The sequence below is a fragment of the Archocentrus centrarchus genome, chromosome 6, assembly GCF_007364275.1.
Source record: "Archocentrus centrarchus isolate MPI-CPG fArcCen1 chromosome 6, fArcCen1, whole genome shotgun sequence".
Classification (NCBI taxonomy): domain Eukaryota; kingdom Metazoa; phylum Chordata; class Actinopteri; order Cichliformes; family Cichlidae; genus Archocentrus; species Archocentrus centrarchus.
In genome coordinates, this window is record NC_044351.1 from 32,642,990 (window position 1) to 32,658,811 (window position 15,822).

The 15,822-nt window shown below is 41.9% G+C and overlaps 1 protein-coding gene across 1 annotated transcript; it reads right to left on the bottom strand.

Annotated features, from left to right (window-relative positions):
* Positions 1-1,675: 1,675 nt before the first annotated feature.
* On the bottom strand, positions 1,676-15,532 carry uba2 (ubiquitin-like modifier activating enzyme 2). The gene is made up of 17 exons (XM_030732333.1): positions 15,392-15,532; positions 12,601-12,684; positions 12,441-12,511; positions 12,257-12,321; positions 12,066-12,166; positions 11,735-11,856; positions 11,459-11,526; positions 11,208-11,329; positions 10,806-10,905; positions 10,175-10,326; positions 8,712-8,805; positions 8,467-8,579; positions 7,923-8,078; positions 5,219-5,315; positions 3,545-3,650; positions 3,298-3,440; positions 1,676-2,195 (listed from the first exon to the last, which is right to left on the bottom strand). Exons 1-17 carry the CDS (start codon positions 15,530-15,532, stop codon positions 2,002-2,004), a joined length of 1,929 nt encoding a protein of 642 aa, XP_030588193.1. The 3' UTR covers positions 1,676-2,001.
* Between the last annotated feature and the right edge of the window lie 290 nt (positions 15,533-15,822).

The following is a 15,822-nucleotide window of genomic DNA, read 5'->3' on the forward strand; positions in this document are numbered from 1 at the left end:
TATATCTAAAGGACACATATGACAGAACACTCAATGTTTACTTTCCTCTCACAAAATTTGCTTTTGCAAAATCAATTTAAATATTTAAAGTTCCCTTTAAAATATATCAAAATGATACCTAAAATATAATCAAATTAAATTAAAAAAAAAAAATCATATTTTCATTCACTGAAATTTTGATTTTGGGACTGCCATCTCCCAAAATAGGATATTATATATATATATATATATATATATATATATATATATATATATATATATTTAATTTAGTACTATTTGAAATAAAACTTTTAAATATATAATAATTAAATCACAATGTGCCATTAATAAATAACAAGGGTCCAAATATTTGTTTTTTAAAAACTGGTACATATTCAGTGTTAACACGGCCAAAATTTCAATCTGGACAGAATATGTACCAGCCATCCCTGAGTTTTCTTCTCCTACTCTTGGCTCTGTATGATGTCATTGAGCTGATATCACCAATATGGCCATCTCAGACATGTCTTGGCTCTGAGTGTGAGAACCTACAGTTCAAACATGTTTGTGGGGTACAGCCGATCAGAAGAAAGCTGGCTTAAAGGGAGGGGGAGGGAAGCTAAAACTGCTCATTTCAGACAGACAAACTAATGAGCTGCACCAAGGCCCTTAATACAGTGAAGCCTATTCTGAACTGTAAATCATGTAACTATAAGAAAGAGGTGGCAGTAAGTATAATCTGTCCCCTTTAAAAAAAAAAAAAAAAAGGATTTAATCATTTGTTTATAGCTCAGTATACATGTTTAACCACAGAAAATCTCCTGATCTGTTTCAGATACGTGTTCATGTCTTTTCCCTCGTACAGGGTTTCCATTAACAGAATGTAATATATTCAAACACAAGACAAAAATAAGAAGCATCTACAATTGTTGAGTTTATTGTCTTCATCAAATTGGTCCAAAGGGCTCTCATAGCTTTTCAACAAGTCAGATCACAATGAAATATGAAATGATGGACAGCGACACAGGGGTCAGACCGGAGAAGACAGCAGGACACAAAGTGCCCGTAGCTTTTATGTTATTCAAGTGCAGGACTTCACTGCTGCCAGGTGATCTGGTTTAAACCTCTGCAGCATCAAACGGGACAAACCGACCAAACCGCTGCTGCGCCCGCTCCGTTTTTAACCATCTCTAGACTTCACTGCTCAAACAGAACCAAGAAAAATAAAGAAACTGTAACATGTTTTACATGAAACTACTACTGCCTTTTAAAGCGCACGGTTCAGTCATTGCCATTTTCCCCAGGGAGCCGTGTTAGCGCCTCTCTGTGGCTGTTTGAGTAACTGATTCTGGATTAAGATTAAGAGCTGGATGTCTCGCTGTGGTAAAGTTACGGAGGGCATGGTTACTTTCTTGCAGCCTGAACATGTCAGTTCTAGAAAAGAGGTAGCAAACTAACACCCCTTGGCACAAACTCTGCAGCAGCGCCTCTGTGCTTTACTGACCCGCACACACACATTAACAGCACCTATAGGCCAGGGCCCCCACCCTCTTCACAACAACTGAGATCAATATTACAACCAAAGAAAAAGTGTTTTGGTTTTTTTTTAACCTTTTTTTTTTTTTAAACTCGACATCAAAGCACAAAAACACCCTGACTTGTGTAGCATGAGAAATACAGTACGTTTATAAAAAAATACAAAAAAAGCACTTGTTTATTTAACCAACAAGAGAAGCAGTTCTTAAAGGACCAGAAGTGACATAACAAAGAGAAGTTTGTGTATTTTTCAAAACCTCTTTTCCGTTTGTTTTTTAATCTAGAATCTATTTACAGCATCATGTTGGAGAGTGGAGGGAGTACGAAAGCACAAACACGTCTGAGGGGGAAACTGTTGAAAGAGAAGCCCGGGTAGTAAACGGTTCTTCATTAAGGAGGTGTTTTATTTAAACCTACTGACTGTCTCGAGTCAAAATGTCGAGCGTTCAAAGAGTTCGCAGTCCCGTAGGAGAAAGGGGAGGGGAGTTAGTCCAGAGCGATTATGTCATCATCATCGTCAGCTGCTGATTGGTCTGTCCGTGGGCGCTTGGTGGAGGTCTCGCCAGTTTCCACGTCTGAGTGCTTCCTCTTCGTGCCGCTGGTCGCTGCTGCTGAGCTGGAAGGCGCCCCTTCCTCCTCGTCGGAGTCCACTATCATGAGGTCATCATCCTTTGAAGGAGCTGAGGTCGAAGAGAAGAAGATACAGATTTGTTTGCACAACAGACAACAGGCCTGAAAACAAACAAACGACTGCCCTTTTAGACTATAGTGCTCAAAAATGTTCCAAATATAATCAGTTTTTTTATGATGAGACAATGAGAGCCCTGACTGCTTATTGAGCAGGTGACCCATATGTCGTAAGGCTAATGCGGAGGCTGGGGTTCAAATCTGCCCCGAGGCCACGTCCCCCTGCCCGTTCTCCACGTTTCTTGTCTTTTCTCCACTGCCCTATCCCAATAAAGCCTGAAAAGCTCAAAAAAGTCTTCAACCCTTCCAGTCACTGTGTACGCAACTGTGTACATCACTTTCTATAGTTATATATTGTAATATTCAATTTCTGACATATCCTACCTAAAAAGATTATGGTGACAGAAGATCAATTTTTTTCCCCACAAAATTTCCCGTATCCTGCCTGAAGGGGTTATACAAAGAAATGCATCTTTGAATTCTGTGCAGGTCATGAGAGGGATGCTTATTGTTAGTGCTGCTTTTTATCCCCAACTGAATAAAAAAAAAAGTATTATATCATCACAATTATAATATCTGTGCCGTCTGATTATTTTAAAGTAGAAAGAGTCCATCATACATTCGCAGTATGATAGTGATAGCCTTAACAGTCCAAAAAGAACATGAGTGGAAAACAGCAGTTTGTATATGGGCAAAGATCAGGTCTAATGTGCTCTGGATGAAGAAACAGAGTTGTTTGGCCACAATAGTTGTAGACTGAGTGCAGACCAGAGGCAGGTTTCAAGGAAAACGCCCTCATTCCAACTATGAGTCATGGTGATGGAAATGTTACTGTTTGGGGTTGCTTAGCTGCATCACTGTGAATCAAATGCCCCAAGTGGACCTTTTTAAATGAATAATGATCCTAAGCAAAAATCCCCACAAAGAACTGAATTAAAAAAAGAAAAAGGTAAGGTTATGGAATAAACTAGTCAAATGTGAGAATCTCAAACCCTAAAACATCTTCAAACTGAAGGAATTTTTCATAAAAAGTGGGCAAAATTTTTCAATTATTATGTTCTCGCTTCAGGTCGTTACACTAACTATGATGCTGACCTTGGGAGGATGTTGACGGCTGGGCGGAGTCCTTGTTGCCGTTGGTGATGCTGTTAACCTCCTCTTGGTTAGTCTGAGGAGGCGGAGCCTTATCCGGGGCCTCACCTACTACCTCGAACTCCACATCCCGCTCTAGGTCCTCACTGCCAACGAGGACAGATAACCACATTTTTCAGCGTTGAGCGCTTAAGAGGCTGACCATAAACTGAATTATATTCACGCACAGAGGTACATATGAGGTACATACGTGTGCAGGACATTAATGAGGAGCGTGTAGTCTTGGAGGAAGTCGTCAGCTTGGAGTCGGCTGCCGTTACGGATCCCAAAGTCGGAAACCAATTTGTTATTGTTGGCTGTGAAGAGAAAGGACAAGTATACTTATAAATGTAAGCAGAATCCATTCACTGATTCACGTTCCTTGAAACCCTAAGATGGTAAACAATACAATTTCTTTTTTTTTTTTAAAATCACCATCTTTTGCATGTCTCTGGAGCTTGAAAAAGGCGACTGGACTTCTTTTTGACCCACGCCCCCTTCACACCTGGGCACATGTGTTCACGCACATGATCAATAGAGGGTCATAACCACCTCCAGGGGACTACGCCCACAGGGGTTTAAATACCTGGGTCTCTCCACCATTTGGTTGAGAACTGAAGAAGCCTTTCGGATGAGAGGTGAAACGTCTTCAAGAAACAAAAAGAAGTCCAGTCGCCTTTTTCAAGCTCCAGAGACTACTATGACCTGGATGACTGAGAATCTACACAGACATTTTGCATGAAATTATTTTAAACTATAATAATGTGCATGACACTCGAGTCATTTCAAATAATATATCAGTTTTATGCTTAAAGAGCTTACAAATTAAAAAGGAGACCCAGCTTGCTAACTGAAATGCTCTTTTACCTATAGACATCCTAACAAATGCTGTTAGAGCGCCCTCTTCTGTCCACATGTAGAGGCACTGATTTTTCATTTGCATTTAAGGAAAAAAATAACGCAAATGAGCTACGTCTCTATAGGCACAGATTATTTTTAGCATTATTCTCCTTCGGTCAAAGCATAAAGTGAAAATTTGTTTCACAAAGAGCAAAAAAAAAAAAAAATATATATATATATATATATATATTAGGGGTGGGACTCAATTAAAAAAATTAATCTAATTAATTAGGAGCTTTGTAATTAATTAATCGAAATTAATCACATTTTAATCACATTTCAATATTTAACATGATAAACATTATTTAAGTTTGGTTGATGAATGAATCAATATACATAAGCTTAAACTTCAAAATTTTGTTTATTTTCCCACCAGTCTACTAATGAAGGGTGGAAGTGCTCCTGTGATAAGCAAACTCCTGAAATTAAAGTTAAGCATCATAACTGGATAGTTTTATTCACTTGTTATAGTTGGAAATTAATCATTCTCTCAGCTGTATTCCTTGATGTTGAAATGTGTTATGCTTGTTTTAACAGCTTATTTTGAATTAAAGATTTAAAATTAAACCACAAAAAGGAGAAAAAGTTCGTTCTCCGTTTAACAGCTGATTTTACACAGCTGTGCTTCGCACTCACTGTTGCTAGGCGACATGAGCTACGCAGAGGTGAGGGCAGGTGACGCTGATATGAAGGCTAGCCGCTCACTTCCGGCCTTTGTGGTGTTCGTGGGCTGCGAAGGACGGGCCGGGTCCTTCGCAGGATGCGGCCGCTGAATTTGTACATTGTGCGTTGATATAATCTGTATGCCGGGAACTCGTGCACTGAGAAACGTTCCACAGTGCAAAGTGCGATTAAAATGCGTTAAAATTTTTAATTCGTTATTTTCCCTGTAATTAATTAATTGAAATTAACGCGTTAAAGTCCCACCCCTAATATATATATATAAAAATAAAAATGATGAATTGCACTGCTCCTTCCTCCTTACCCTCCGTCTCTCCTTCCTCTGAGGAAATGAGGATGGTTCCTTTTCCATCTTCTATCTGAACATCTGGAGCCACCATACCAAACCTCTCCTTCAGAATCTGAAAAGAAACATAAAAAACACAAAGACAACAGACACATTTAAACAGCATCCAGTCATGTCAAAAAGAAGTTTTGACAGGACACTCAGCAGTCCTGTGAAAACCCCAAGAGCTCCATCTCAGACTCTACAGGCCTCAGTTAGCATGTTAAAGTTCATGACAGCACAATTTAAAAAAAAAACAAACAAACTTCCAAACAAGCTCGGCTTGCACATGGCAGCACAGCTTAGATTTGCCAAGTTGCATCCGACCTGACCACAAGACTTCTGGGACAATGTCCTTTGGACAGACGAGATCAAAGTGGACATATTACACAGCACCGCGCTTGGAGAAAACCAAACACAGCAGAGCAGCACAATTTGACCATGACCACCTCTGTACACCAAAGTATTCTAGAGTCAAATGTGAGGCCATCAACAGCTAAAGCTCGGCTGAAATTGGGTCATGAACCAGGACAATGACCCCAAATAAAACAGCAAATCTGCAACAGATGACTGAAAAAGAAAAGATTCAAGGTGCTGCAGTGGTCCAGACCTCCACCTGACTGAACTCTTTTAAGGTCCGGCTACAGCATTTCAGTCAGGTGGAGGTCCAGTCAAAGTCCAGACCTCCACCTGACTGAAATGCTGTATCCAGACCTTAAAAGAGTTCATAAACAAATACCCGCAAACATCACTGAACTGAAGCAACACTGTAAAACTATGTTAGACTGAAAATCATATACCAATGATTACTTCAATTATTGCTGCTGAAGGTGACTCTACAAGCTACTGAATTATGTGGCGTAGTTGATTTTTCATAGGAGTCTTGCTCAGCACATTTATTTTGTCGTGTGTATCCCAATCAATGCCAGTGGCGGATGCTGGTCTTTCAAGGAGGGGAAGCTCAATTTCGGCCTACATCATAAAATGTGTCGTTTTATTTATACGTAAATTCTACCCTCCGTTCCTTTTCAAGAAAATGATCTGTGACCCTGTCGTACCAACAATGAGTCTTTTCCAGGGACTTGACTAGCGTCCTCTCAATGACCAGCAGAGCTAGGCTGCTTAAACGGCCTTGGCCCATGGTGTTGCGGGTGTAAGACTTGAGCCGCTTTAAACAGGAGAAGCTCCTCTCTACACCTGCAGATGTAGCTCCAGTCATTGCCACTAATGACAATAGTTTGTACACCTGAAGCATTGCACTGTCCAACGCTCAGCGTCCACACTGTTTAAAGCGCTGTGAAGCTGCGGGAATGAGTGAGAGGAAAGCCGCGTCGTTACCAGTGACAAGAAGCTGATTCTGAACAAAAGTTGAGCGCGTTGTAGCGCATATTTAGTCAATGACATGTACACACAACAGTATATATTTGATCACTTATTTTTTGACATTTAAGGGGAAGCTGAGCTTCCCTTGCAGTCTTAGAGCAATTGCCTCTGATCAATGCAATAACCTTGGATGTGCCAACATAAAACCTGACACATTAACTTCTGTGAGGTTAACACGTATGACTACACAGCGCTCTGCCAGCCGTTGAGTTCCAAACACTGGCTTAGTGGTGAAGCTGGCAACCACATACGTATGTTGCAGTGCGGGCGGCATGGGTTCGAGTCCCAGCCCTTCGCCAATTTGCCCGCGTGTCTTCCCCTGAATTTTTCCCCCATTTCCTGTCTCTCTCCACTGCCGATAAAAGCTGCTGTGGCCAAAAATGCAAGCAAAAAAAAAAATCATGCTGATATCTGCACCAAACCGGTTGTGCTGAACAATGTTACAGGCAGCATTATGTTCTCCACGGCTTCTCCAGACCCTTCACGTGCTCAGGATTAACCTGCTCTCATCTGTGACAAGCACAGGGCTCCAGTGATGGACCTGCCAATTCTGGTATTCTATGGCAAATGCCAACCAGGCTCCATGGTGCCAGGCAGTGAACACAGCGCCCACTAGAGCAGAGGTCTCCAGAGGTCCGTAATCCACGTACTGATGTGCCATCCTGCAGGAGTTGGACTACCTGTGCCAACGTCTGTAGGGGCAAAGTATTGCCTCATGCTACCACTAATGGCACTGACCCCAGCCAAACGCAAAACTAGTGACAAAACAGTCAGGAATGGTTTTATAGGTGGAGGACACTAACATTTGTTTCCCAACCTCACCTTTTCTGTCTGGGGGGGGGGGGGGGGGGGGGGGGGGGGGGGGGGGGTTGTCCCATTGTTGCTCATCTAGTGCACCTGTTGTTAATTAAACTGAGTCCAGCTTCATCTATTCAGAAAATTTTAAACTTTGTTACTGACTGACTAAGAAACTGGTTTTTAAGATATCATGGTCTACATTTAACAGATTTCATATTCCCATAAGCCAGTGAATTAAAACGAAGGCTACACTCTTTGTTTGCCTGTTACCACAGTAAATAAAGGTACTGGAGCACTTTAGTGTAATCAGATATGATCTATTGGTGGGTCTTTGCAAGATTTTATGACTCTACAAAGGCCTAATCTGACACAACGACCATTGTAAACTGTGTAAACTCTGAATAAGACAAAGATAGGTGCCTGAAAGGATAATAGATGCTCTAGATTTTTATGAATTACACTGACATCACTGTCTTCCATCCTGGATGTGCGGTAACATTACCCTGTCCTGCAGAGAGATGACCGTGGTTTTGTGAACGTTGAGTTTGACTGTGACTTCAGGTTTGCTGGCGCAGACGTAACAGTTAGCGCTGGGCGGGTCCAGGATGCATGGGACCAGCAACTTCTTCCTGAGATTGGGACACTTGTTCAGGAAGATCTGAAGAAAGGTAAAATAAGATGAATGTGGAACGAGGTGACAGGAAAGATTAATTTTCTCTACTGAAGTGGCCGCCAGCGTAAGCTTGACGCAACCAAGGTTGTGCTCCAGTTATGACAAACCTGTGAAATATGCTCCCTCACACTAGGCTACTTCAGCAAATCATACAACAGTAAACAAACGTGCTGCTGGTAAATGGTCTTCACACCTTATAAGAGGCCTATTGCTGTGGCACACCCCCGTTTCTGCAAACACCTGTGGGTGGACAACATGCTGGAAAACTTTTCCATCTAACTGTTCCCTCTTGCATTAAATCTGGCATGTCTAGCCAACCAAAACATGTGATATAAATTTGGATTTCAACACACAAAAATAACACTGAACTAACCGTGCGACAGGATTCCAGTTCCCCAGACAGGATCTTGAGTCCCTCCAGCACGATGAGTCCGGCGATAACGGCATTGGTTGTGGCAATAGCTGGGATGATGTTGCCCGCCATTGCTGAAAGAAACCAACCAACAAATTAAAACTTTTGACAGATTTCTGAAAACCTAACTTCATTTATGAATAAAACTGCTGACATGACGGTTTGTTCCCAAAGAAATCTGCTTCCTTCCCGACTTCATAACTTACACTTGACATCAAAGCGACTCTTCATGTTCATGCTGAAGATGTGCATACGCAGGTTGGCTGCTGCAGTAACAAAGTCCATGGCTGGAGGGTCATCCTGACAAGAAGAGGATGGAGAGAAAGGATTAAACTCAGGCAGGTATTACAGCTGCAGAAACCTTCTACTGGAGCACATTAAACTGCTTGTGAAACAGAAGCTTTATTTTTAAGATGTTCTCTCCGACTTCGTCTCTACCTACGTTTGGCCTCATCATACCGTGTTCTGATTTTGAACCAATCAGAACAAAGTGTTGATTTTTTTTTTTTTTTAAATTGTCACAATCATTGGTTTGCTCGCCGATGAGTTGTGTGTGAAAGCACTAATATGGTGAAGCACATATTAAATGTGTAGCTAAATCAGCAGTCAACTGTTCTCACAGTCAGCTGCTCTGAGCTTTCAATAATGCGTTGTGGCGCTGCAGTTGGGTCTGTTGGGTGTTAGGTTGCGAAGCTACAGTATTCAGATGCATGTAGCCTTACTGTTGTAACATACCAAATGCAGCAGCGAGTCAAGCTCAGCAGCCAGGGTTGGCTATTACAATGTGTACTCATTCTGGCAGCCAGTAGAGGGCAGCTCTGCACTTAGAATGCACACTCCAGAGTTTCACCTCCACATATGCCAATGATCATTCACTGTCTAAAAAGGTCTTTACAAATGACACAATGCAGAGAAAACTTAAAGAAGGCATTTACAATCTCATATTTTAATTCTTGGACTCTAGAGTCCAAGAATTAAAATATGAGATCTTCACGGTCTAAAAAAACAGGCCACTTTAGCTCCTCTCCCTTCAAGCCAACTTCCTTCTGACTAGCTTCAACTTGAAAAAATAGATCTAAACAGCAACTGTGCGCACTTCCAGAACTGTGTTCCTAAAATGACCATATTAGGGAAATCCACTCTCACTGACATCACATAGAGCCAAGAGCTGGAAAAAAATTAAAGAATATCCAGAGCAATCTGAGCCTTTGTAATACAATCATCCACTATTGTACTATGGAAAATTAAAGGAATTAGCTTCCCTTAAAGCAGTGGTTCTCAAATCCAGGCCTCGTGGCCCAGTGTCTTGCAGGTTTTAGATGTGTCCCTGATCCAACCCACCTGAATCAAATGGCTGAATTACCTCCTCAGTATGCAGTCAAGTTCTCCATAGTCCTGCTAATGACTTCTATATTTGACTCAGGTGTATTGAAGCAGAGACACATCTAAAACCTGCAGGACAGTGGGCCACGAGGCCTGGATTTGAGAACCACTGCCTTAAAGCAATGGTCCTCAAACGTTTTCCATCATTCCCACTTTGGGAATGATGCCTTCACTGCCTTAAAGTTACATTTGTGATTTTTATTCTGAATAAAAGTCAGAAGACTTTGTCTCCCCCTCACATTTCCTTCCTTTAAATTCAGTTTAGTCGAGAACGTCTTGTCTTTACCTTGTCCCAGACCAGCTCAGCACCCTCGCCCTTCTCCTGCAGCTGTGAGCGGAGTGTCTCCACGCTGTGCTGAAACAGCTGGCAGTAACCCCAAACACCCAGAACCTGCTGGTCCTTCAGACCTGAAGCTGGACTCTCCTCCTTAGTACACTCTGAATCACAAAAGACACACACACACACAAACTATTGTGGTTAATAAAGCCTTTAAACTAGTGACCCTTTTGTAATTAACGTGCATCTGACATCTTACAGTTATATTTCATGTGTAAGTGAACTATAAACACGAGTAAATTCCTCCACTGGCTGCACGCTGTGCAAACAGCTGTTCTTTTTCACACGTGTCACCTGGTTGTGTTGACACAAAGAATAATTGTTTATGCTCAACTTACAGCTAATGTGGAGCTCAGTATTATCCTGACAATGACAACTTAGACATGTTTGGTTATTCTGAAGAAAAACTGATACACAAGTAATACATTTGTAGCTAATATTAGGAGTTGTTTTCTGTGTCTCCCTGACTAAAACATGTTTTAAATATGGCCCCTAAATATCAGTGCACCAGCACAGGTAATGTCAGGTGATGCTGAAAGCCTACAAGGAGTTAAACTCTCCGTGTGTTTAAAAGACATACCGCTGTTCTCCAGCTGCTGCCAGTCCAGAGGTGTAGGAGCTTTCCTCTTCTTCCACAGCTTGTCCATGGTCAGAAGGTACATGATGTCATCTTTGAACAGCTGGAAAGAAGACCCAATCACAATCAAGCCTGTTAGTGTATGTATGTGGTGATACTATGCTAAATGACTACACTTGGGGGGGGTTCTCAAAATTTTCGTGCAGCCCACATAAGGAAAGAATGCTCAACTTCATTCACTCTGCTTGTTTACAACTTCATTCACAGAGATTATTTTCTTAATAAAGTAAGAATAATATGTTAACCGAACTAATAATTCTGGTCCCGACTCAACAAACTAACAACACTGAAAATTTTACTCAACTACTCATGCACATCCTTATTGCACTTTTGTCTAATTAGTACCTTGTTGAAGAGTTTGGCGGGGTCGTACCCGGTGGAGCGGGCCCATTCCTTGGTGGAGACACGCTTGATGTCTCCATCCTTTTCTGAGGCAGTGGCGCGAGCCGCCGTCTCTTCAGGATTCCCTGTTAACAGCATTCACAGCTTTCACACACACCACTTTTCTTCTTTGTTTTTTTTTTTTTATTTAAACCTATGTCAGTATTCATCTTGCTTTGTGTATCAACAATTAAAAATGCCGCGCTCTCACTTACACGCAGCCTCTGGGTCTGCCGTGTCTGGCGACACCTCTTGATCTGCATCTTCCTCTCCAAACAGCTGACTAAATTACAACATACGAACACGAGAAGACGGACATTATAACACAGCCTAGTGTCCTCTAATGTTTCTGAAGGACTGTATAGTAATTCCTGCTGTTTTAGTAACATCACATCTAATCCCAAAATCCAGCTTTAAAATTTAAGCTCCATATACACTGTAATACACTTGGAGAATTCTTGAACTCAGTTATTAATAAGAACAAGCCTTACTTGAAGAGATATTTGGCCCAGACGATGCAGTGAATGGGCTCAGACGGCGTGTTTCTTATGGTGCATCCCGGAAAGGTCTTCTGTGCTGGTTTCGGCTGGCACTCGTAGCACTCCGTCATTCCCTGGGGAACAAAGATAGAAGAGACACAGATGTTCACTGCCCACACAGATGTTCACTGTGGTCTGCAAAGCAACATGAAATCATGCACAGTATCTGAAAGCTAACAAGCTACCCAACATACAAAGAAAGAAAAAGGAAAGCTGATATTTCAACAAAGATGTGATGTCAAATTTGTGGTTTTCGGCGTGGAGAGACAGATCTGTGTGCTACCTTCTTGATGACCGTGACCTGTCCCAGGTATCCAGCAGTGCCACTCTCTATCAGAGGGATATCAGCTGCCAAACACATCCTGTTCACGTGGTTACGGGCAGCTGGGGAGACAACAAATGTTGTTATTTACCTAATTTGAAGGTGTTGGCTGTAAAAGAAGATACCTCAGTAATGCTGTCAGGTGAGGATACCTCTGTTATCCAGAGCGTTCATCACGAGCATGAACTTTCTGAAGAACTCCACGTTGTATTCAGGGCTGTTAAGGAAGAAACGAACCACGATCAGTCCCATATCTGCACATTCCTGATTAAGCTAACCTCAGTATGATAAAACTGCACCAAAAAAAAAATAAAAAATTAAGAAAAAAAAACTTGCTTCATGATGCTGTCATGGTATGCGGTGATGTTGGCACTGGGGCAAAACTGCAAGGCGCTCTCCTTGGCCACCTGCAAGGCAGAATGTTTAACGTAAGAGCTCAGACAGAACTTAGCAGCCTACAGGACCAGAGGTGAGTTCCATACATGGTGTTACATACCTGTGCTTTAGACTTGCCTACATGCTTCTTCTGAAAGAGGAACTGACGGTTCAGGTTGCTGACATCAATTGTGTCCAAGTCAATCTGCCAAAATTAACAGGGTTGTAAAGTCAGTTGATTTCAGTCTTTTCTATTTGTTTGAACAGAAATGTTTTCTAGGTCACAACAAACAGGAGTGAGTCGCTGCAGCAATCACACAAACTATTTAAAAAGGGGCAAAGACAAGTCTTAAAGTCTTCTGGTTATCTTTTATTTTACTGTCAACATCTCGGTACTCTAGGTTTTGCTTAAGATAACACTGTAAAACTGTTTCTGGTCACCAAGTGAATTAGTAATGTAACAGTGGAAGGGAGGGAGAAACATGTCTGCTCCCTTTAGGGGCCAACGCAGTGGATGATCATCTGCCTCCATCTCACCCTATCCCTGGCGTCCTCCTCTGTCACACCAACCCTTCACTACATCCATGAATCTTCTGAGGTCTTCCTAATTTGTGTCCTGCCTGGCAGCTCCATACACAGCATCCTCTCAGTCTTGCCTCTCTAACTTCCAAACACCTAACATGTAAAATGCATCAGTGCAACTCTAAAATACTTAAAATGTAGTATAAAAGACAAAGACACATTCAGCAGAGAACTAGTTCTCCCTCCTAAACTGATGGAAGTCTGCGGAGGATGTCAGATGACAGAAAATGAAAACTTCTGAAGATAGGATGGACTCTGCCATCTTTAATAAAATGCTGCAGTGCCAGTTATTTTGCTGCAGACATTAACTACTGTACTTTAATGAGCAGATTTTCATGTTTGACTTTGGGAGACTGATATTCGCAGATAAGAGAGAAAACAAGCACAGGCTCAAACAATGTCATCCAGAGTTTCCTGAGACAAAATAGACACTCATGGCTTTTCTAGTGTACCATGTCAATGTCACTCTCAAATGTCTCCAAAATACCCCAAATGTAGGCGCATTTTGTCCGATAGCTAGGGGGCCGTATCTATCCAGATGGATTTTAGATCTACCAGTGTGGGTCAAATCCAGGAAAATGGCAGTTTTATGGAATCATGAAACTGTTCATAACACGTCTGTGTGTATTTTTTAATGGGACAGTGGTGGCACAGATCAAGGGAGACCTTGACACTGTCACAAGAAATGTCTGTGTTCCCACCACATCTATCAGATTCCTGCACAGAAAGGCACTTGCCGTGGCCATGGGGGAAATCTCAAAACAATAAACAGTAATTTTTAGTTTCTCCTTTGGGCTTGCAACAGTGGGAAGCTCCACATCATTTGATCTGACCAAACTGGGGATCAATTGCTTATTAGGCAAATGTTCAAAACACTACACTATGGAGTCACTGGGGAATCTTTAAACCGTAAAAGAGTATAGGAGTAATAATACATTGTGCACATAAGTGCACTATGCACCTCAGCATCCACTGACCTATTATATTATATTACGTGGCTGTGTTGCTGTTGTTTCCAATCACTTCCTCTTTGTTATAATACCACTAACAGTTGACTGTGGAATATTTAGTAGCATAACAGGACTTGCTACACAGGTAGTATCCTATAGCGCTACCACGCTGTAATTCACTCAGCTCCTGAGAGCGACCCATTCTTTCACAAACGCTTGTACAAGCAGTCCACATGCCTAGGTGCTTGGTTTTATACACCTGTGGCTGTGGAAGTGATTTTAAAGTGTGACTTGGACTTGCAAGCAAAATCACTTAATCCTAATCAAACTAAAATTAAAAAGGGACCTGTGCTGTCATTTCATGTTCAAATCCCAAACATACAAAGTCTCCTACCACTGTTTTGAATGCACAGACTAGTTTGGAATGAGTAACGTTTGTGCTCTCATTGTTAATTAATATTGCCTTAATAATTCTTAATTATAAATGGGTGTTGTGAGGATTTCTATGATATAGCAGTGAGTTGCAATGGTTATACATGACTAAATAATAAATCCCAACAGTTCCAGATTGTTTTTGCCATTTCCACTTTCAATAAAATATATTTCAATCATTATGGCTGTTATGTTTTCATGGCTTAGGTAAAACAGGACATGATACTGTGATGGGTGCAAAAACAAGTGCTGTCAAACCTAAAAAAGAAAAATATCCTTCTCCCTGCTCTTTGAAAAATTAATTAAGGATTAATGCTCCATTTATTGATGTCACGTACGCCATTTATGCATTCTGTAGTTCAAAAACTGGTATAGACATTTTTAAGGGGCTTCTTGGCCTGGGTCAAAAATAACCTGGATGAACAGCATGTAGGGTTTAATTTAAAAGCACTTTTCTAGCACTCGTGAACTCCTCACGCTCAGCTCCTAACGGGCTTACGCACATCAGCGAATAAACGAGTGAACACACTGAGTCAATATTCACAGTGATGATGTTTCTCACAACAATATAACCTGCACAGCTAAACAGGGGGATGTCCAAGTGTCTCCCTGGGGGCATACAACCAGCGGCGCCCTTACAAAGAAGCTGACAGGCTAACTTAGCAGCGATAATGGCGCCAACCGTCCCGGCTACATCGCTACGACCTCGTTCACGTTTTTTACAGCTATACATCCGGGACAGTCCACTTAACCATGTTAAGGACTAAGAAACAACCACCAATATACCAATATTCTAATAAACTAATTTGAACGCCACGTCTCAGTCATCAGCCCGAGTCCGCACGCCTCCTCCTGATACGCTCAGTGCAGCACAAAGACCCAGCTAGTATGCTAGCCGGCTAGCTAAGAGGCACAGCCACACAAACAAACAGCGGGAACGGGACGGACCACTTCGATGTTCTTGAAGCCGGTGAGCACGAGGTTCTTCAGCAGCTCGCAGCCGATCCCTCCCGCTCCCACCACCAGGACCTTGCAGGTGGAGATGGAGTCAGCCAGCTCTTTTCGGAGGGAACCCACCAGTTGGACCATGTTGATGGCTATAGAGACGGACCCTGCAGCTCCTGGAGGCTAGCGGCTAGCTTCTTCTTCTGTCCCACCTACTTCCGGGTCACGCCGCTTCTTCCTTCGTGAGACTCTGAGGCGTAGCGACCTCTTCCTCACGGCCCCTAAATTCACCGAAATACTTACTTTGAACATTTCTTTCAGTTTTCATTTGTACACACTGACTTTACACTGAAAAATGTGCTTCATTTTTATTGGATTTTTTTCCTTTGAATAGCGCGGTATAAACCTAATTTCTTATTTCTTCATTGTTTACA

What these genes read in the sequence shown, in the direction of transcription:
- uba2 (XM_030732333.1), bottom strand. Translation starts at nt 15,532, where the DNA reads ATGGTCCAACTGGTGGGTTCCCTCCGAAAAGAGCTGGCTGACTCCATC. An exon ending in GCTTCAAGAACATCGAAGTG is followed by an intron (nt 12,685 to 15,391) that starts GTCCGTCCCGTT and finishes TAATTTTGGCAG; the next exon opens with ATTGACTTGGACACAATTGA. An exon ending in CTGAGCTGGTCTGGGACAAG is followed by an intron (nt 8,806 to 10,174) that starts GTAAAGACAAGA and finishes TCTTCTTGTCAG; the next exon opens with GATGACCCTCCAGCCATGGA.